Source organism: Megalops cyprinoides, chromosome 7 (genome assembly GCF_013368585.1).
Source record: "Megalops cyprinoides isolate fMegCyp1 chromosome 7, fMegCyp1.pri, whole genome shotgun sequence".
Lineage (NCBI taxonomy): Eukaryota > Metazoa > Chordata > Actinopteri > Elopiformes > Megalopidae > Megalops > Megalops cyprinoides.
In genome coordinates this window covers 23,248,836-23,269,561 of record NC_050589.1, presented here as the reverse complement: position 1 = coordinate 23,269,561, position 20,726 = coordinate 23,248,836, and the positions used below count along the sequence as shown (strand labels likewise).

At 47.6% G+C, this 20,726-nt stretch overlaps 1 protein-coding gene across 4 annotated transcripts in view; it reads right to left on the bottom strand.

The window, feature by feature from the left end:
* Positions 1-20,726, bottom strand: part of LOC118780625 (serine/threonine-protein kinase WNK2-like) — a 50,616-nt gene that overhangs the window by 3,016 nt on the left and 26,874 nt on the right. For 2 of the 4 annotated variants that reach the window (XM_036533226.1, XM_036533230.1), the window contains 20 exons: positions 17,329-18,693; positions 17,110-17,148; positions 16,301-16,483; positions 15,457-15,912; positions 14,989-15,267; positions 14,452-14,501; positions 13,543-13,705; positions 13,010-13,126; positions 12,384-12,554; positions 12,167-12,218; positions 11,842-11,955; positions 10,569-11,386; positions 8,762-8,819; positions 7,975-8,048; positions 7,063-7,694; positions 6,690-6,910; positions 6,186-6,395; positions 3,894-3,992; positions 1,136-1,180; positions 68-390 (listed from right to left, as the gene is read on the bottom strand). In XM_036533226.1, the coding sequence (XP_036389119.1) occupies positions 68-390; positions 1,136-1,180; positions 3,894-3,992; positions 6,186-6,395; positions 6,690-6,910; positions 7,063-7,694; positions 7,975-8,048; positions 8,762-8,819; positions 10,569-11,386; positions 11,842-11,955; positions 12,167-12,218; positions 12,384-12,554; positions 13,010-13,126; positions 13,543-13,705; positions 14,452-14,501; positions 14,989-15,267; positions 15,457-15,912; positions 16,301-16,483; positions 17,110-17,148; positions 17,329-18,693 (5,469 nt within the window). The remainder of the gene's footprint in view (positions 1-67; positions 391-1,135; positions 1,181-3,893; positions 3,993-6,185; positions 6,396-6,689; positions 6,911-7,062; positions 7,695-7,974; positions 8,049-8,761; positions 8,820-10,568; positions 11,387-11,841; positions 11,956-12,166; positions 12,219-12,383; positions 12,555-13,009; positions 13,127-13,542; positions 13,706-14,451; positions 14,502-14,988; positions 15,268-15,456; positions 15,913-16,300; positions 16,484-17,109; positions 17,149-17,328; positions 18,694-20,726) is intronic. The other 2 variants (XM_036533227.1, XM_036533228.1) reach the window with 2 other exon arrangements.

Sequence of the window (20,726 nt, the reverse complement as noted above, 5' to 3'; positions counted from 1 at the left end):
CTCTTCCTATTTTTTCCCTGGTATCTAAACACTCAGTCCCTCTTTGAGTTCCCTTTCTCCTCCTCACCTCCTGTACATTTGCAGGTGTGGTTCTTGCCTCCAGGTCCTGCCACTGTCGCTGCAGCCTGATCTGGTTGAGGGAGGGCCTGGCATGGGAGGCTGCCAGTGTCTCCTTAGCCCAGTCGTCAACCAGTTTGTGCAGGTCATCTGTGAAGGTGCCCGTCTTGTTGTTACTGTTGTTAGTCTGGGCCTGGGCAAGCCCAGAGATTGGCTGAGGGGGAGGGGGTGTGGACACCGCTGCCACTGGATGCTGCTGCTGTTGCTGCTGCTGCTGCTGCTGCTGGTTCTGATTGGACGTTGCTGCAGTTGCTCCAGTGCTATTCGTGGACCCTGCAAGGACAGACACCTCCTTAAAGTCCGTCCTATTTCCTGGTTGAAGATAACTGCTTGGCTGCTGACCTTGGCCCTTTCTGTCAATTTCAACACTTTTGTAGTTCAGCTAAACCCTATGCTGAACCACTGATACCATAATGGTCAAATAATGCCCATTTTCCACCATACTATAAATTATTTAAACCACCACAAAAATTGTGGTCTTTTCTGTTCCAAAGAATGTGAATCTGATGTATGTTCTCATCAAAAAACATGGAGAACAAATGTCTACTACATTGCAATATATTGAATTAAGCTTTATCAAAATTTAACTATGCATACTGAGATCCATATTACTGAATGCTGATATGCATAGGATTCTTTGCAGGACATGGGTTTTTGAGGGCACAAAACCAGCAGTGAAGGTGTTAGTTTTTCTCCCTCACCCTTCACAAACATCACAGCACAAAAAACAACGCACAACTCATTAATGCTGATACCAAAAAATAATAATCTATAAGTCATGTCTATACTTAAGGACAGACTTTTCCATAGCAAACACCTTCATGCACTAGAAATTAAACACTAAAATGTGCAAACCCACTCATGACACGACACGCACCCTGTGCTGTGGTACTATACATCCCACATTTAGGATACAGTAAAAAGAAATGCCATGAATGTGGTGCAAAAAATACCAGGAAAAAAGCAAGAGTGCTCATGCTGAGAAGAAAAGGAACAAGAAAGAAAATGGGATAGTTACTACTACTGCGCTCTTTGCCTAGACATAGTCGTTTCAGGGTGGACCCTATGAGGTAAAACAATACAAGACACACAGAGTTAGGCCTCAACAGACGGCACACAACAGATCGGAGGACAAGCTGCTTCAAAGCAATACACAAAGCCATCATTTAGTGTGAAAAAAAAAGAAAAAAAGGGGGGAGAATTTTAGTCAGTGATTTGGATGGAAAAAGCTGGACCGGCTACTGGTGCACTCATTCCAAAAATAAAAATCAGACAGACATCCTAGAACAGAAAGAGAAGTCTGAGCCCTTCGTATGTTACAGGACTTTTGAAACGTGTCCATTTTCAACTGTAGAACATCCTTGAAAATGTATGGCTGATATTTCACAGCACTGTTTTGTAACATTTGTTCCCTGAGAAACAGAAGGCCAAAACCTTCTGTGAGTAGCCCAAGTAGGCATTTTCAAGTTTCACTATTAAAGGCCAAAAAACTTATACTTAAATAAATAAATAAATAGATAAAATTCAGATGTCTGTTCAGAAAATCCTGGTACTAGATAACAGATTGAACCATCCCAGATATAAAAAGTAATATGATCTTGCCTTTCAAAAAAAATTAATTGCCCGACATCATCCGATTTTAACCATCGATATGTCTTATTGTTAGAAAGAACTGCCCAGCTAACACAACGTTTTCAACATGCTGATGTAACGTTGTAGTGGCAAACATTGCTGCAGTGCTACAGCAGTGTTGTGTGACTAGTGCCGTTGCATGTAACCTCTCAGATCTTTGCATCATAGAAACATCCCTCTCTCATATCTACGCATAACAATCTGGGAATATTTCATACTACACAGAAGAGAGACTCTCACCATTTGCAGATCATATGCTCTTGAGATCCTTATTAATGGGAAATCCATTCATGCTGTACCAATAACAGACTTGCTTGTACAGACACAAAAAGCCTACATTTAATTGCTAAAAATGAAGCCATTAATTATACAGGCAATTAATATGTGCAATTATGTAATGATGCAAAACAGGAACAGCTTGGTTAACAAAGCCTTTGCAAACAAAATGCCTTTATAACAAAGGTCACAATTTTTTACTAATTAAAATATTTTTAAAAATCTCCAGAAATCACAGATTTGCAATCATACTCGTTTTTCATAGTTTCTCATGAACGGCTGCAAGCCATCCAAATGGACATATAATGAAGCTGCAGGTGGCCATCCCTGGCAAAAGGCAAAATGTACATCTAATTCTGCTGACACTAAAATGCAGACCCTAACGACGCAGGAAGCAGGAGAAATGAAAATTTAAGTAGCCCGTCTGTTCTAGTCAGGAGTCAATGACGAAAACCATTTAAATCAGGCATCTAAGGTAAAGATACTTCTTTGATAGTTAATATTTTACTAATTATGTATGTTTTCCTGCAGCCCTGGAAAGTATCCCGATCTGTACAACTTATATTCACGTCTCTGTGAAAATACGAACTGACCTTATTTAACATATTTACTTTATAACACAGCTATTCCTGTAAATGTGATTAGTATGTTAAATAAACGTAAGAGTGTAGACACTGGCGCTCTGCCACCTAGGGACGCAGTGAAGCCAGGAATAGGGAGTGCTGTCCGTTACAAATATTGGAAACTGCGAATGGTGAGAGTCTCTGTTATCTATGTTCACAAGGACTGGTATCATGGTTCAAGTTTACTATACTTGACCAGGTTATACAAAGGCAAAATAACGAGCAGGAGGAACTGAGCCACTGCATCAGTATCCAAAAAGAAAATATTCCTGGTTCAATATTGTCAAGGCTGGTGGTACCCAACAACCTCATCATAAATAAATAAATAAATAAAAACAAAAAGGACGAAAACCATCACTGCTTTTGATGCTTTGCCATTGGTTGGTAGATAATTTGGAATAAACTACGTATAAGAGGACACTGTTCTCACCGATGCATAAGAAGGGGACAGGGTCACTTAGAGCTCAGGTAGAACACTGATTGAAAAGTAAAAATGCCCATGAAACGCTCCAATAAGCACAAATAAAACATTTAAAAATCGAAAAACCAAACTAAATGAATAGAAAGTAGTAGCTGGAGCACTTCTGTATCAGCATTTTTCCATCATGCAATTAAGGCAACAACGTAAAAGAGTGGAGTAGAGTAATATTGAAATACAGCCCTTCTCACAGGAGTTATCCCCCTCCAGTGACCTCCTAGCACTGAATCAGCCTGTCACATGCACGTCTTCAGTGTCCAAACATGTGTGAAAGAGAGCACTCTTCAACTGAAGGCCAGGAATCTTCCCTTTTTTGGACACAAAGGGCCGCAGACTTGAGAGTTTGCCTCATTGGAACTAAGGAGGATTTACTATTAAAAAAAAGGAAAGACGTGGTATACAAAGGCTTTGGCACACACACTCAGGGGTCCGAATCCATGTCAACAGCCACAATTAAGAGAGGACGAGCTCTTCCACATATGCTTTTGGTGTCTATTTGCGAGCCAAAAGCAGTGCACGAAAGCGTTTGTATGGGGGTTTAAAAAACAAAAAACCTAATAACCTAATGCATATGGTGGACAGGAAGGGGTGGGAAACTAAAAGGGTAAAAACAAGATGGCTGATGGAGGGGCTAAGAAAACCACCTACTTAAAGTGTGGAACTCAAGCAGCTGGCAAATATGAAAGTGGGAGGGGAGGGGGGGTAACTCAAAAGGATGGGAAGTTGGAAGTTGAAATGAGGGAAAGTATAAAAGAACAAATACAAACAGATGGACAGAGAGACAGGCCCACTGAGGAATCTGGTACGAGGTTTGCTACTAGATTTATAGGTCACTCTCTCTGATGTTTGGTGGTAAACCGTCCAGCCTGCAAATGAATATAGAGGGAAGAAGAGAAGAGACAGAGACACTTGTGAAGTCCACACAGCCCGGATTAGAAACCCCACTTACAGCACTACAGGGCCTCTACCATCCCACACAACTACATTAGCAAAGCCAGGAACCACTGGCCAGATTCCCGCTGATTTTCATGCAAGAGGATGTAATGGAAGCACTGGGACGCACTGGACGTGTTTGGAAAGAGGGATGGATGCGTGAAGTGCGCATCCACAGCTGACCCCCTGTACAGTGGGTAAGAGCAGCTTGAGGTACGGCTCAAAATCTCTAGGCAATATCAGGAGAAATGCACAACTTCTGCCGGCTTCAAGGTCTCTGCCAATTTATGATCAAACACCTCAATTTAATATTCCGGCGAAAGAGCATTCATCTGTTCCATTCAGTGGTCTTGTTGCTGATGGAGGCAAATATCTTGCACGTGCCCACTGCTGTGCCAAGCTTAAAAACAGTGCTCTTTTGGCCTGCTTTAAACTGATGCGTATGTAGCTCTTTAGACCTCCTGTCAGTGCGATGCCATTGAAATTCAGGCATGCTGCCACACAGTGCTTTCTTAGATTACATCTACTGCAATGCAATCCATTTATGCCCCTGACATACTTTAAAGTGTTTCAAAATGCGGTGACTTCAGTTAAATATACTTTTATGAGGAATTTTCTGATCCCCTTACTTGGGATTCTCAATATTTCAGTATTTCGTTCCATGTGTGTAAGGTGAATCATTATTAGTATAAAGAGTTGAACTCGGACGTCAGTATTTGTTAATTGTCTGCAGCGAATTGCCATGTGGTGGAACTCTTGACGTGGTGAAAGAATATGGTGCTTTTCTCAGGGTTCCCACTTTGTTCCATAAAAAATTCCTGACCTCCAGATCACTGAAAGGACACCTATTTTTCAGCTCAGTAGGATCAAGTTTCAATACAATTTGCAAAAAATCCCATGATAAGCTAGGAAGGAAAAAGATGGCCTGGGACAGAAACATAAGCTATAACAAAGGTGTGTGTATTAGATAAAGGCAACATAAGGGTGAATGTTCAATTGCACAAACATGCAGTGAGCAGGCATAAATGTGCATAATTTGATCAGTCTTTTTCCAAAAGCGCAAACCTCTGACTACTCGCATAGCTGCTGTAGTTGCAGAAATTTGGCAAAATCGGAATGCACTGTCTCTACACACATTGCTGAGAGTAACGCATTCAATAACCCATAATAAACCCACAATGATGTTCTTGGGACACTGAAAAAGAATAATATCTACCCAGACGAGCATTCTATGTTGGCACTAAAGTAAGAGAATTTCAGAGAAATGTACACCGTGAAGTATTTTCTTTATATCAAACTGGAGGTGCAGTTAAATCCCTTTTGTGCCCTGCTGAACAATAAAGGGAAATTCTGAATTCTCATTTTTCTTTCATGAAATATAATAGCATGCGGATTTGATATACAATATTTATACTCATACATCTATCTAGACAGCCCAATGCAGGACGCTAACCAAGCTAACACTTTGGGTTATTTCCTATTGCAGTGCTTAAAGCCTCATGCACTGAGGGATACTGGGGTGTTTAGATAAATTCTTCAGTGAACTGTGAAAAATTTATTCACCCATGTTAGATAAGCATTTTACTGACAAATGCATTTTGTATTCCTGTCATCCACTCATCATACACAATTTCTGCACTTTTCACTCTCTAACCTCTCTTTGCCAACCAAAAGAGCAGCTACATGGCTATCAAGCATTTCTACAGAAAGAGCTGGCAGAGCAACTGAATTATGGAACTGGCTAAGTTACAAAGACAACAGCCCTGTGACCTAACCAGTTAGGGAGTCAAAAGTTTTTTTGAGATGAATTACAATACATTGATAGCACAATCTGTTTCTATGTAATAAACTGAAGGTGGTATTTTCCATGACCACATTAATACTTAATTCAGGTTCCCTTTCCTTATCTTCCTTCCACGACTGGAATTCATATTTTTAAATTCCCTGATTTTTCAGCAATACGTGTGGGAACCCTGTATGTTTGTGTGTGTTCATGTAGAGCGCATGGAGACTGAGCCCTCTCTTTGAGCACGTGTGTGGGTGTGTGTATATATAGTATGTGTGTGTGTGTGAGGATGTATATACAGGGGAGGAGCTGGGGGAGGAATCTGGGCAGACGTGATTACCTTGGCCCAGCGCGTGCGATCCTGTGCCTTCGCTCTGGAAGCCAGAGTAGATGTTGTCGGAGGAGAGGGAGCCCTTGAGAGAGCAGGGCTGCTGGGTCTGGACCGGCTCGGACACGGAGGTGGGCAGAGTGCTGGTGTTGGAGAGGGAGACGCTGTCTGCCAGGTCTGAGCCTTTCGATGACGAATCATCCGAGGCCACTGCTGGCTCACCTTCAGGGGACAAACACGAATGCCCTTACAGCCTTACACACTGAATGTGCCTTTCTGCACAACGTTCAAATCAGAAACACACTCTAAGCCAAATTATATGAACAGGTGGCATACACCACACAATTATAAGCTTAGTCACAATTCAAATCCAAAACATCATTTTCAGTCCAAGTCAGATTACTGTAGGCCCTCTCTGTCTCACACACACACACACACACACACACACACACACATTCACTTGGTTAAAGTGTGCCTCCAGCAGGCCTCTCACGCACTAGTGATACAGTCTCTCACCCTCACTGGACTTGGTGCTGACGATCTTAAGCTGCTGGACCACAGGGTTGAGCAGTTTCCCAGCCTTCAGCTTGTGCTTGCTGGCTCTGCGCCGCCGGCCTGTAGGGGGCGCTGCGTGGAGGAATCCCACAGTAGGTGGAAGGGGTTTGCCTAGCTTCTGGTACAGCAGCTCGATCTCCCCTCTCTGATGGGCCTGCAGCTCAGAGATCTCCTTCATGTGTCTGAGGAAGAGAAGAGAGTCCGTCAAATACGATACAAAGCGCTAGATTGTCTGCCCAGGTTTCACACTCATTCATACAAGAGTTTTCAATATAAAAGTGCTGGATGACTAGATGACAACACAGAGGTGAGAATGGGGGAGCACGGTGCTCACTTCTCTCTGAGTCTCTGCAGCTCCTTCTTCATGTCTGCGTCCTCGAACTCTGAGTCGTTGTCGCTGCTGACGTAGGAGGACTGGGAGTGGAGGGAGGTGATGTGGATGGAAGGGGCGTTCCCGCTGCCCCCTTGTCGGCTGGGCGAATCGGAGCTCTGCACGCTGCCGCTGCGCCCCGACCGGCGAAGGAAGGCCACCGCCTTCTTCATCAGGTCGCTGCCGCTGTGCTCGGAGTGGGCGTGGCCCGGGGGCGGAGCCTGGGCCGGCTTGGCGGCGCTGCTGTCCTCGCCCGAGTCCGAGGACAGACGGAGGCCGTGCGCTGCCACGTCCATGGGGACGGAGGTCTGGGCACGTGGCAGGGGCGGCCTGCGGTCCGGGCTGGAAGGGCCCGCGTCCTGATAGAAGTCAGGAGGCGCGGAGTACCGGTTGCTGCGGGTCTTCACCGTGACCTCGTCCTCAGTGCTGACGACAGAAAACCTGCCAATGGTGGTGACGGGCACAGCCTCACCCTCCCTGTTTGAATGGGAGCCATCCCTCAGCCTGCCACCAGGGGGCAATGGAGAGGCACAGGTGCTCCTACTCTTGCGAGAGCGCTCCAGTCTCTTGACGACTTCCGGTGGAGTGGGTATAATCTTCAGGAGGGGGAAAAAAACCTTAGACCTCTCCTCAGGCACAAAACAAGTAGCAGCTGACTGAGATGAACCGGACATTGCTCTAAAGATAAGTACATTATGTAGTGTAACATCATAATACTGTTTGTTCTTATAGTCCAAAAGTTAATTAACTCTGCATATGAAGTGGCAAAGTAGACTGAATTGTCCGCATATCCAAATTTCCTGAACAGCAATATAAAAACCAAAATTAACTACAGAAACGAAAACCACTTGAAATGTATAATGTGCAAAGAAGTACCTGGAATCGGCTCTTAGAACCTGAGTGTGACCCGGAGCTGGTGACTGTGTCTCTAGCTGTGGTCCTGGTTGAAGCTGGGGAAAAAAAAAAAAATCAGAAAGAAAACATTTACTGACATTTCACAAGAGGATTCAGCTGTAAATCTGAGTAGTTATTTGTGTATGAACCTGGGCAACAGAGACAATCTGTGTCAAAAACCAACAGATGACAAAGAAAAAAATCTCTGGGCTAAGACTGATATTAAACCAGCAGTTTCAACAATGATTATAGTAGAGTCAACAAAGCATAGTTTTGTCCATGTCAAAATATCATGAATGAATATCAACTGAAAATGGCTTTTCAAATATTGTGAGGGTGATTCCGAACACCAAATGGTCTTTGAGAAAACTGGAAGGCACTGCAGCAGCCCATCCCGTTCCAGAACAAGTAGGCCTCACCAGTCCCCTCAATGGCCCTCCTCCATTATGGCCATTCAACACAAATAGAAACAGCAGCTTACTGCTGATAATGTGTATGTGACATCATTAACTGACACTCCACCTTATTCACAAAGCTACAAACTATGGAGTGGGGAAAAAAGAAAATGCTTCTCAAAAGATTTTCTGAGTAGGCCTGAAGAGATTTTCAGTTCCATTAAGACCTGGCCTTCTAAGGCAAAATTAGTTTCTTTGCATTGAACTGAAAGCAAATGTGACTACAGTAGTTACGTGACATCAAACATCTTTTGAACATTTTATAACTTGATAAAGTGCTTAAGTATTCGGAGAAGCTCCTCCTGTGAGCTTACCGGCCACAGCAGAGTCACTGAGAGCGCCAAGGCTGTCTGCCCCCTCTGGAATCTGGGGCTGGGAAGGGGAAAAAGGAAATGTAAGACACGCTGGTACCACACAACTCTCATGAAACGCTGATACACTGTTACACAGTTGCTACGGTCACAGGGGCAGATCTGAAATCTGGGGCCAGTGTTTTTGATGCTTGGATATAAAGACCAGTCAATCCATTCATTATCAATCTCAGATCTACAGTGGTTGTCATCGCTAGCTCTGGTGGCAACTGTCCAGTGCTAATGTCTGATAGGCAAAAAGCCCTGTCCTCAGTTCAACTGAGAGCACATTTAAAATTCCACTACAAAAAAGGACAAGCCCCATTCATCCTCTAGACTTACTCCTATTGAGTCAGGGAGCATTTCAGGTTTTGACCCATTGGTTAATTTAGGACAGGACATTTTGCAAACTCCAGCAATTTTAAAAGCACTGCCGCAAAAGACAGACACCTAAGCGGGGAAACATATCGATCAGGCCAATCAGCAAGAGCAGATCCTCAGATCACCCCTTGGACGAGGATTTAGGACCTGAGTGTACACTTTCAACCATGGAAAGTTACGGAAAAGCATGTCCTTAGCTACACCCGTCAAAGTACATTAGTAATCAGTGTAAGAGCAAATCGAGCTGAATTAGGACTGAATTTATGGCCGTTGCCAAGCCAAGCGCATAAATCTAGCAACGGCCTTTACCTTGAGCGAGTATTTTTCTTAACGCCTTCCATTTACTTAATAAAACTGTAGCTCCTTGGAGGGCTTCAGCTACACCTACATCTAATTGAAAAGAAATGGATGTCTAAAATATGCCTAAATATCATTATGCATCAATGTCGGTATTAGGCTGCATAACTAACCAAGACTGATCTGAAGATAAGATTGTCCATATTTGAAACTGAACACAGATTCTAGACTGATACCTGTATATTGAAGCTTTTGAGAAATTACAGACTAATTGAAACACTAAATCAAAGGTTTGACTGCAGAGGAAGAAAAATGTGGTGCTACAGAGACTTAATGTACGGCTAGAATACAAATGTAAAATACAGATGAATTACTTGTCATAAATCTTGATTCAGCAGTCACATATGGCCAAGTCCTGATTCTAGGGTCATGACTGATCCTCAGCTGAACTATGCTGAACAGTTGAAACAGCAGCGATTATGTGTGTCCCGGACACTGAGGTTTACAGAAATAGACTGGGGTAATGGACACGACTGATGTCTTCTCTAGCCAGTGGACTAATATGTCAGGCTGCTTCTTGCCACAGAAATCATGAGAGATCATCAAGGGGACTACTTCTGCCATTTGTGCTTTTAAGACTTCAGTTTTGACCGGTAAAATTACAATTATTCTTTAAAGAAGAGGACTAGTTTTCATCGATCTGTAGATTGGGCTGTTTTAAATTTACATTTACATTTAGTCATTTAGCAAAAGCTCTCGTGCAGAGGAACGTACAAAAGTTAGGCTAAGAGCAGAGGTGACACTAAAGCATGAGATTCACAATCTGACAGCAGTCAAATGCAGACTACTGATTAGTTATCTTATTAGTTACCATAGGAAAACATACATCTGCTTTGTATCATTTCTTTTGATAAAGTGGGGTATGGTGATAGTTGTGATATTGTGATATTGTGAAGTTGAAGGAAAGAAATATGTAAATGATGTTTATTTTGGACATTTTCAGCAATTTTGATATTGACCAAAATGTACTGTATGTAGCACCAGTGATGCCACCCTTCTGCTTTTGTATAGAAAAGATGCCAAGTGAATTTACCAGTGGCTCTGCTTTCTTGAATGGTCCCTCCACTGCCTGGCTTTCAGAGATGGGAGGGGAGGGGGCAAACTCGGCGCCAGAGCCCGTGGCTTCCGCTGCAGAGCCAGCAGGGTGTGTGGGAACATACTCTTGGTACAATAAATTGCGCAGTTTCTCGTCCAGCGTCTTGATGGTATTGTCAACAAACTCAACTCTGGGAGGGCCTTCGCCATCGGACTCCCCAGGCCCCCCCTGCTGTAGGGGGGCGGGGCCTGGTGTGGAGCTATGGGCCTGCGGTGCCTGGGCGGGGCTCTGGGGCTGAGACGAGGGCTTGGCTCCTCCCACCGATGGCTGCATGGGCGTGGCAAAGGGCTGCTGCAGCACCACGGGCGGATGGGTGTGGTCTCCCTGGCTGGGAAGGTGGGGTTCCCCTGTTGGGCCAGCGTCTTGGGGCGGGGCTGGCGCTGACGTGGTCACATCCAGAGACAGAGGCGGCACAATGGGGCAGCACGGGAGGTCGGAGACAGGGGCGCAGGTGACCTCCGCCACCTGCTGCACGGTGTGGAGGGGAGTCACTGAGGCGAGACGTGTGCCAGTGGGCTCCTCCGCAGACCGAAGGTCGCTGCCTGCACCCTGAGCCGTGACAGGCTGGGTCTGATGGGTCCTCATCTCCCCAGCGGCGCCATTAGAACCCTGTGCCTGGGCCACACCCTGTGCTGGGGGAGGGGCGGAGGGGGTGACGGACGCCGCGGGTGGAAGGGTGCCACTGCTGGCCCTCGAGGCCCCCGGGAGCGATGCAGCAGCGCCCTCCGATGGCTGCGCTGCAAGGGCTGCTGGCTCTGGAGACGAGTGCACACAAAGAACAAAAGGAGGGAATGAGAGGGGCCCGGGGAGGCCAGCCTGCTGGCGGACATCCCGCGCATCTACGGCTGAGGTATCAGGTTGCGGCTGGAGCTGGCCAAAAACAATGCGCCCCCTTCACTGGAACCACGGACAAGGTGGGGCCATTACGTAACTGCGCTCTGATAACATGCCCTCGCCTGGGTATCCATACAGAAAATGCACTGACAAGTCAACTTCGCCCACACACCCACATACATACACAGAAACAAACTGACACTGAATAATGTTCAAGGGAAGAGATAAATATTTACAAGCAACTCTGTCTGCTTATGTTTTTGTCATTGCTTGTATTTGGCTGTGTGTGTGTGTGTGCGCGCGCTTGCATGTGTACATGTCGGCTGGTGTCGGGTGTCGGCTCGCTATGGAGTGTCTTTGCCGGCAGCGACATTACCCTTCGTTGCAGGCTGTGCTGTGGAGGTCACCGTAGAGGAAGCGGTCTCCTTTGAGGGCGTGGGCGACTCGGCCACAGGGCAGATGATAAACCATCTCTTGCCAGTGTGGAGCACTGCCAAGGATGATGAGAGCATGTAAATAAAGATGACTTACCAAACGCATGAAGGTCTTTAAAATGTGAGAGAGCTCCTTAAGAGCCCCCTCCACTAGCTTGCCTTTTTACTTCTGCTCATTCTGTCAAACAAAATATATTTCAAAAATGTTCCCACCAATGCAGAAAATTTGTTCATGCACCACGTGAAGGTCAAAGCCAGTAGGATTACCATTCTGCTGGTAGACAGGCTGGTTGGCGCTGGGCTGCGGAGTCTTCGGACACTGAAAGAGGACAGAGATCTGTGAGTGAGAAATCTGTCCTGAGATTGGAGAGGTTGGTGAGTGAAAGTCCCGCGTGATTGGACGGTTCTGAGAGGCGCTATGACTGATAATGCCCTGTGAGTAAAGAGGATCTTAGTATCACGTTTTTAGCGTCTCCCTCCTCACCTCTCCCCCCAGAATCCCAACAGTGTGGCCCTGCTGGGGGCTGGTGCCCTGGTCCGAGCTCCTCTCGCCCTCCGTGTCCTCGCTCAGCATGTCCTCCGCCTTGTCCACGATGTCCTTCAGCTGCTCGATGAAGACCTCCTTCTCTATGGGTAGGATGAAGTCATTCTCCACCTGAGACAAAGGGTGCATTTCAAAATAACCGTATGAGTCAGCCAGTGCGGAGTGCTAAACCACCTGGATCATCAACACCGAAAGATCCTACCTACAACACACCTCCTACACGGTCAGAGCTGCATGCGTACACCTACAACAAAGGCCTGTAGGCTAACTAAAATTCTTCTGATGTAAAGGGAAAATGCAGGAATATATGCATAGTTCCCCCCCATTGTATCTTCAGGGAGAATTTATTCATCTCACAACCCCGTAGGCTCCACAAATCCCACTGTGGGAAGTCTAGGCTTTTAAAGAGCAGTCATCAATATACCTTTCACAGGATCTACTGCAGTGCAGTAACAGTAGCACAGATCTGTACCAAACGCTTTCTACTCATAAAGAATAACCGAACTACCTACTTGAGGGTATAATGAACAGTATCAGACAGAGGCATTGCCTGACCTGTGACCTACCATGTAAGTCGCAATTTCCTCAGGAGCGTCTCCGTCTAGATCGAATTTGAATGTCACCATCTTGTGGTTATGAGTCTCCAGCTGGCACTCGACCATCTTATCACCAGTGTTGCAGACCTGAATTTGGGCCACACAATTGGGTTTCAGAGGAGGAAATGACAAAGTCGGGCCGCAGAAGGTCAACCAACATCCATTTGATGTCATTATTCAGATTTTTTCACCTTCATAATCACACCGCTTTTCATTTCAAAGACAGCTCGCTTTGTGCACAAGATGTGGCCTTCATATTTGATAAATGGTCTCCTCATTTCATCCCAGACAGCTACAGCAAACATTATTCTAGTTACTCTGCTAAAAGATAACATAAGTATATCAGCCTTCATACTGATTGCATTAGTTTTCCCTTTAGTGGTGGCTAAATACTTTTTGCCACCAGCTGTTCACAGTACGGTTTAACAGTCTGAGCATGTGACCTTGACCATAAAAGTGAATGCAAGTGAGAAAGAAAGGGGTTATCATCTTGACAGACTCACGTTGAGCATGCTCAGTTTGGGCTTGGTGGTCCTCTCCTGGCGGGAACGGGTCCGTGTGGACCTGCGGTGGTGTTTCCTGGCCTTTCCGTCTGCCTTCCCGCAGCTGTGGCCCCCCTCACCGCCATCACTCATCTCTTTACCTGAGGTGGCGTCCGAGTTGACGCTGCGCAAGAACAGTGTCTCACTGGTCACCTGGGTTTCAACTTTACCACAAGCAATGCACCACCTCACCGCACACATCCCCACCCTCACTGCACACGACGCTACACATCACCGCACACATCTACACCCTCATTGCACACAACGCTACACCTCAATGCACACATCCCCACCCTCACTGCACACGACGCTACACCTCACCGCACACATCCCCACCCTCACTGCACACGACGCTACACCTCACCGCACACATCTACACCCTCACTGCACACGACGCTACACCTCACCGCACACGATGCTACACCCTCACTGCACACGACGCTACACCTCACCGCACACGACGCTACACCTCACCGCACACATCTCCACCCTCACTGCACACATCTACACCCTCACTGCACACAACGCTACACCTCACTGCTGCCTTGCACGCTCATTCTAGCACCACTTTGCACAAGGTTGCACACCCTCCCTGTACAATACTAAACCCCATTTTACCATCACTGGATACAAGTGCACACTAACTGTACACAATACTAAGCCTTAATTGCACACACAACATCTCACATCCGCCCCACCTTAGGCTCAGAGGTTCGACTATACAACACCCTTCACTGCTGCACGCTTGTTTCAATAATGTACAATCACTCCCAGGTGCTTACAGCTGAGCCTGTTACTGCAAGTATTTTAAGAAGGAAAGAAGTATTAGACTGCGAGAGACTGTGCCCTGCTTTCATTACGAGCACATACCTGTCGTAGCCATAGCTGTGCACTGGAGCTTGTTTTTCTGGTACTGGCTCCTACAGGCATAACAAAACAACCAAAAACACCAAAATCAGATAGATGACAGGATCAAAGTTACTGAGAGCTGAGAGCCCACAACACTTAATGCTGTATGCAGGTATGCTTTTTCCTAACGAACAAATACATTAAAGACCAAGGCAAAGCTTTTTTTTTTCATGAAAACACTTAAGCCACAGTATTAAGTTGAGCGGCTGTATATCCATGACCAAAAAGCTAGGCTAAAAATAAGAGCAGCGCTATTATTGGCAACCACAGACGTATAGGTCTCACGTATAGAAGAAGCGCAGGATGGGGGCAGGGTGGTGTTTACAGTCAGAGAGCGGGCAGTACAGTGCTGATGGGCACAGATATAGAGTGGGGTGATTATAGTCAGGCTGGGCAGTACAGTGCTGGTGAGTACAGGTGTAGAGCAGGGTGACATTTACAGGCTGAGCAGTACAGTGCTGGTGGGCAGGGATGGGGGGTGGGTGTGGTGCAGGGTACCTCCAGGCTGTGCTCAGCAGGGGCTTGGGGCTGCTGACTCAGGGGCTGGCTGGTGCTGGCAGAGGCAGCGGCTGCTGTCTGGGTGCCAGCAAGCTGCGGGGCCGGGGAGGAGTCCTGATTTTGGTCCAGCACCACTGCGGCAGGCCCTGGGTCCGGACAGCTCTTCACCGGTGGGGAGGAGACAGCCGGCTGGCCCGAATGGACCGGTACGGGGACCTGAGTCCTGCTCTGCTGGCTCGGGTCAGAGGGGTAGCTGGATGACATCTGCTCAGCGCTCTTCTGGGGAGGGGTAACAAGCAGATAAAGGTTAAACACAGACACACACGGAGGTGATGACACACAGAAACTTCTGTACACCTATCCAACAAACTGTACCTGTACACAGATCCCACATTTAACTTGCAAGGTGCCAGGGGAGACTAGCACTGTGGTTGCAATGACTGAGAGAGACACTGCTGCTATATTTACCTGTCCAGGAAGCTCAGAGGGAGGCAGAGCTGACTCAGGCAGAGAGGGAGGGTTAACGCTGGGGAGGGGGGTTTGTTGTACCAAGGGGGGTGGAGGAATGATGGTAGCTTGCAAGGGAGAAGCCTCTGAGTTTATGCCCTTCTGCAGAGGGCAAGAATAGACCTGCTGCTGCTGTGGCATCGGAGGTACGCCCGAATGGCTGCCCGTTGCCACAGCAAGCAAGGGCATGTTGGCGGTCGCGCCAGGACACTGCAGGGTGCCCGCTGCTTGCAGGGTGGGGGCGAGGGAGACAGAGGGGTGGGGAGGGACAGTCTGCCCAGGAGAGAAATAAGAAGACGGGACAGGAGGGGTGCTGGTGTTGGGAAAGCCAGAGTGGGGAGGAACAGCATGTTGAGGGCAAGTTTCACTTCCAGCAAGAGGAGTTCCTGTTGGAATAACAGGATATGGTGGAGGGAACTGGAAAGGCAGACAAAAAGAAGAAAAAGGAGGAATCAAATAAAAGCAGAGGATGCATCCCTGTAGAGAGAAATCTCCAAAGCCCAGTAACAAGGCCCAATGCTGGTTCCGTTTACACAACCTGATGTTCAGCACAAATTGCAGCGATGGTTTTAATGCAGGAACTATATGGGACATCTCTATTAATCACAGGCAGATGGGGAGAGATATCATTTGCATGTAAATTAATTCACGGCTGGTGGCTGCTATAAAACAGGTCAGTACCATTTTGTACTCTTTGGGGGCTCCAAGATCTAATATGCACTCAACATGGTGGCGAAACACACGTCAGTCATATTAGCAGAACCCCCCTAGGGGAATGGGGTAAGGCAGGGCGGGGCGGGACTACCTGTGTGAATTGCGATGGTGGCAGTGAGGTTGAGATCTGGAGAGGCTGGAGTACATGAGAGGTCTGGGTTGATGGCTGCAGAGGGCCCTGGGGGGGCTGGCATGATGCTGATTGGTGGAGATGCTGCAGGATGTTCTGTCCCTCAGTGGCTGCCTGGGGAAGGCTCTGCCCCAAGGGAAGTTGCTGCAGATAGAGAGAGGGAAAGAGAAGAAGGGGGAGGAGGAGGAGGAAGTGGGGTGGAGGCACGGGTGGAAGAAGGAGGGGGATGGGTAGGAATTTGGAGGCAGACAAAGGAGGAGGAGAGGGGGGAGAAGGAGGAAGGACAGGGGTCACGTGTAAGGACAGAGAGGGAGGCACACTCCAATTACAGAACTGGCCAGGGCATCTGCTTTTTCCTGCTATTGAACATAATCAAATGTCTCACATTTCATATCCTGTCCCTGGACCTGGTTAATATCAGCATCTGCCATAATGATCCCAGGAGAAAACATGTGCCACTTAAAAATAAAATGCTGATTGACCTGCAGGGGAGTACCGCATTTGAAATTCACACCAGCTCCAAGGGTGTTCCAGAGCTGATGACAGCTTGGTAACAACCACCCTCAGCGGACATGGACGGACACTACTTCAGAGTTCAGAACAGATCAGAAGCACTAACATGTGCATTTTTTTGTTACAAAAGTTATATTTTTTTTTCTCACCCCAACTCCACAGTTAATACACTATCACAGATTTGGACCATATACATCCCCAGCCCTCCCAAACAACAGTGACTGAAGAAACAATGAATCAGAGGAGCAAAAATCTACCTGGGCCGGGAAAGCTGCAGTGTAGAAATAGGGTTGGAACTATGAGAAATGAAAACAGAGGGTAAGAAAAACTAATCAGGCGAAACAAAACTGCAAGCCAGCAGGTCACCTGCTTGCGTGCTCACAGGGCAAACCCACTTACGTCCGACATCATGTCAAACCACAGACAGGAAGCCATAATGACTGTGTCAGAGTGCACGCTGTGAGCGGTCCACTCACCTGCTGGGGGGCTGGAAGGGAGGTGGCCTGAATGCTCGGAGCGCTGGCTGCTGCCTGTGCAGGCTGCTGACTGAGGTGCGCAGCGGGCCCTGCGGCTGGGGCGGCCTGCGGAGTCTGTTGACTCTGTAGCACGGCGGGTGCTGCGGCTGGGGCGGCCTGCGGAGTCGGCTTGCTGCTCTGCCCGGTGGGCAGTGAAGCGGGGATGGCCTGCACCGTCTGTTGAATCTGGGGGTGCACTGGGGGTGCTGCAGCTGGAAAGGCCTGTGCAGCCTGCTGGCTTACTTGTGGAGTGGGCGCTGCTGCTGGGAAGGTCTGCGCAGTCGGCTGGCTCTGTTGAGCACTGGGCACTGCAGCTGGGAAGGTCTGCGCAGTCGGCTGGCTGTGTTGAGCACTGGGCGCTGCTGCTGGGAAGGCCTGCGCAGTCGGCTGGCTCTGTTGAGCACTGGGCACTGCAGCTGGGAAGGTCTGCGCAGTCTGCTGGCTGTGCTGAGCACTGGGCACTGCAGCTGGGAAGGTCTGCGCAGTTGGCTGGCTCTGTTGAGCACTGGGCACTGCAGCTGGGAAGGTCTGCACAGTCTGCTGGCTGTGTTGAGCACTGGGCACTGCAGCTGGGAAGGTCTGCGCAGTCTGCTGGCTGTGCTGAGCACTGGGCACTGCAGCTGGGAAGGTCTGCGCAGTTGGCTGGCTCTGTTGAGCGCTGGGTGCTGCTGCTGGAAAGGATTGCAGGACTGGCTGTTTCTGTTGTGCAGTGGCTGTAGAAGCGGGGATGGCCTGTGGAATCTGTTGATTCTGTTGCACAGGGGGTGTTGCGGCTGGGAAGGTCTGCGCAGTCTGCTGGCTCAGTTGAGTGCTGGGTGCTACAGCTGGGACAGCCTGTGCAGTCTGCTGGCCGAGTTGTGCACCGGGTGCTGTAGCAGCTGGGACGGCCTGCACAGTCTGCTGGCTGTGAGGAGCACTGGGCACTGCAGCTGGGAAGGCCTGTGCAGTCTGCTGGCTGTGCTGAGCACTGGGCACTGCAGCTGGGAAGGCCTGTGCATGCTGCTGGCTGTGTTGAGCACTGGGCACTGCAGCTGGGAAGGCCTGTGCATGCTGCTGGCTGTGTTGAGCACTGGGCACTGCAGCTGGGAAGGCCTGTACAGGCTGCTGGCTGTGTTGAGCACTGGGCACTGCAGCTGGGAAGGCCTGTGCATGCTGCTGGCTGTGCTGAACACTGGGCACTGCAGCTGGGAAGGCCTGTACAGGCTGCTGGCTGTGTTGAGCACTGGGCACTGCAGCTGGGAAGGTCTGTGCAGGCTGCTGGTAGGGCTGCTGGGTCAGTGAGGATGGTGTAGGTACAGTTGGGTGCTGAACCAGTGGCACACCATGCTGAAAAGAAACAGACACTTACATATTACTTCCCCATCCAACGGAATTTGTATCTTTGTTTATAACTATACCTATTAGTGCAATTTCTGCTAAACCAATGATTGGTAGAGGTTGGCAAGAAAATATATATACAGGAATACAGGTATATTTACAAATTTCACAATAATACATTTCAATTTGAATCAGTGGCCTGTGGAATGTAAGAACTGAAATAATATAATTTCATCCTGTGGAAGTGCAGGAATCTAGTGCTCAGTGTTGTACACCTAAAACACTTAGTATCTCTTCTGTTCTCCATATGGAATTGTGTTCGGTCCACTCATGCCTGATTAAGGCAGCCCTTTTACGGTGGCTGCTTTGATAAAAAAATCCATTCATCCATCCATTCCATCCAAAAGAGAAAGACATCATTTTGATTTTACAATAGTTACTTCTGATTATTCTGATTAAGTATTTCCACACGATTATGTTTATAATCATTTCAGTTTTTATTACATTATGCAAGCGATTTACAATCAAGGTTAGTTACTAATAAACACTATGGGATGGAGATGACTCTGGGGTCTGGTTAAGCAAGTATCTCAAGTAGTCTGGAGATAAACTAGACAATCTCCAAACCAGTATATTATTTTACCATACCAGGCTGAGTCAGGATGCTGGGGTGAGAATCTCCCACTGACTGTGGCAGGCTGTTGGAGGGTTGATACTGGCCACCTGTAGCTCCCTAGCTGGAGCAACAGGGAGAATGCATTTCTTTGAGGCGTTTCCCTCAAAGAATGTACACTAACTCCACACATACTCACACTTATTTAAGTCCATGTCATCACTGCCTCTTTGTTCTCCATCTGTCATTGTATTATTGTCACTGTACTCATTTTTCAATTGCATTTCACTTGTTATAATTTTGTAGTTTTTTTGTTTAAAGCACTCTCTGACTGATGACTGATTGATTAATGGCTGATTAAAATATTAAGGAAAAACATGTCTGTGTCTGTCATTCCACCCTGACAGCTTGCTTTGTAAACAGGATACCATTTCGAAAGGTTCTGTTTTGTTTGTGGAAATAGCCATTTTGGTGGGTGAACAATACAGAGTTATTGCACTGAAAAGTTTTCTTAGAACAAGAACGTCTGGATTACTCTACAAAGACCTTCATCTGTGGAAATTCTTAAAAAAGGAAATAATGAAACTATAAACCCCTGTACAGCACATACTGCAATAAGGCTACAGTGCTAGTAATTACGTGAAAGAGCCTCTTCGAGTGCTTGTTAGGGGAAAATGGATTTGGAAATTTAGCCAGAGGATACATGTGACAGCCAGAGGATGGTACATCCTGCAAGCAGCAGAGAGCAGCTCCCATCTTATGAGAAATGTTCCAGGCCAGTGCAAAACAAACAAACAAACGGGCTAGATTCCTGTGAAATGGCCTTTTCCTTGAACCAGGATTGTTGTAAACACAAGTTAAGGCACGCATCTGCAAGAGGGTGCACAGGGGGAGTCAGAGGAAGCGGAGCAGCTGCGTGAGAGCCTACAGGACCAGTGCGAGAGGAGGAGGCAGGGCAGCCATTCTGCCCTCTCCCTCACTCTGTCTGTCCGTCTGTCTACAGCCTCATGCCCAGGCGAAGTACAGGAAGCAGCTACTCCAGCCAGTCATCCCACCCATTCCTGGTTTTGTTAGTTGGAGGCTCCTGCCACGAACGTGCTTCTTGTTCAGGAGGCACAGGCAAGGCGAGGTGCGCGGGGCCAAAGATCCGGTCAGTGAAGCAGAAAAAAAAGAAGACATTCAGGGAAGAACGAAGGGAGGAGTTAATCGCAGGAACCTCGGCGTGCTCGTCTCAAAAGGAAACGCAGAGAAAAAGACAGTGGGGAGAGCGGGGAATTTCCATAGGGCTAAAGAGGAGCTCTTTTTGGACCACTGGCTAATGTGAAATGAAAAGAAAGCTGCAGACTACCGAAGAACCGAGCAAAGCAGGGGAGAGAACGAGAGCGGAGTTTAGCTCCATGCGCATGGTGAGTGTCCCCCGCAGCAGAGC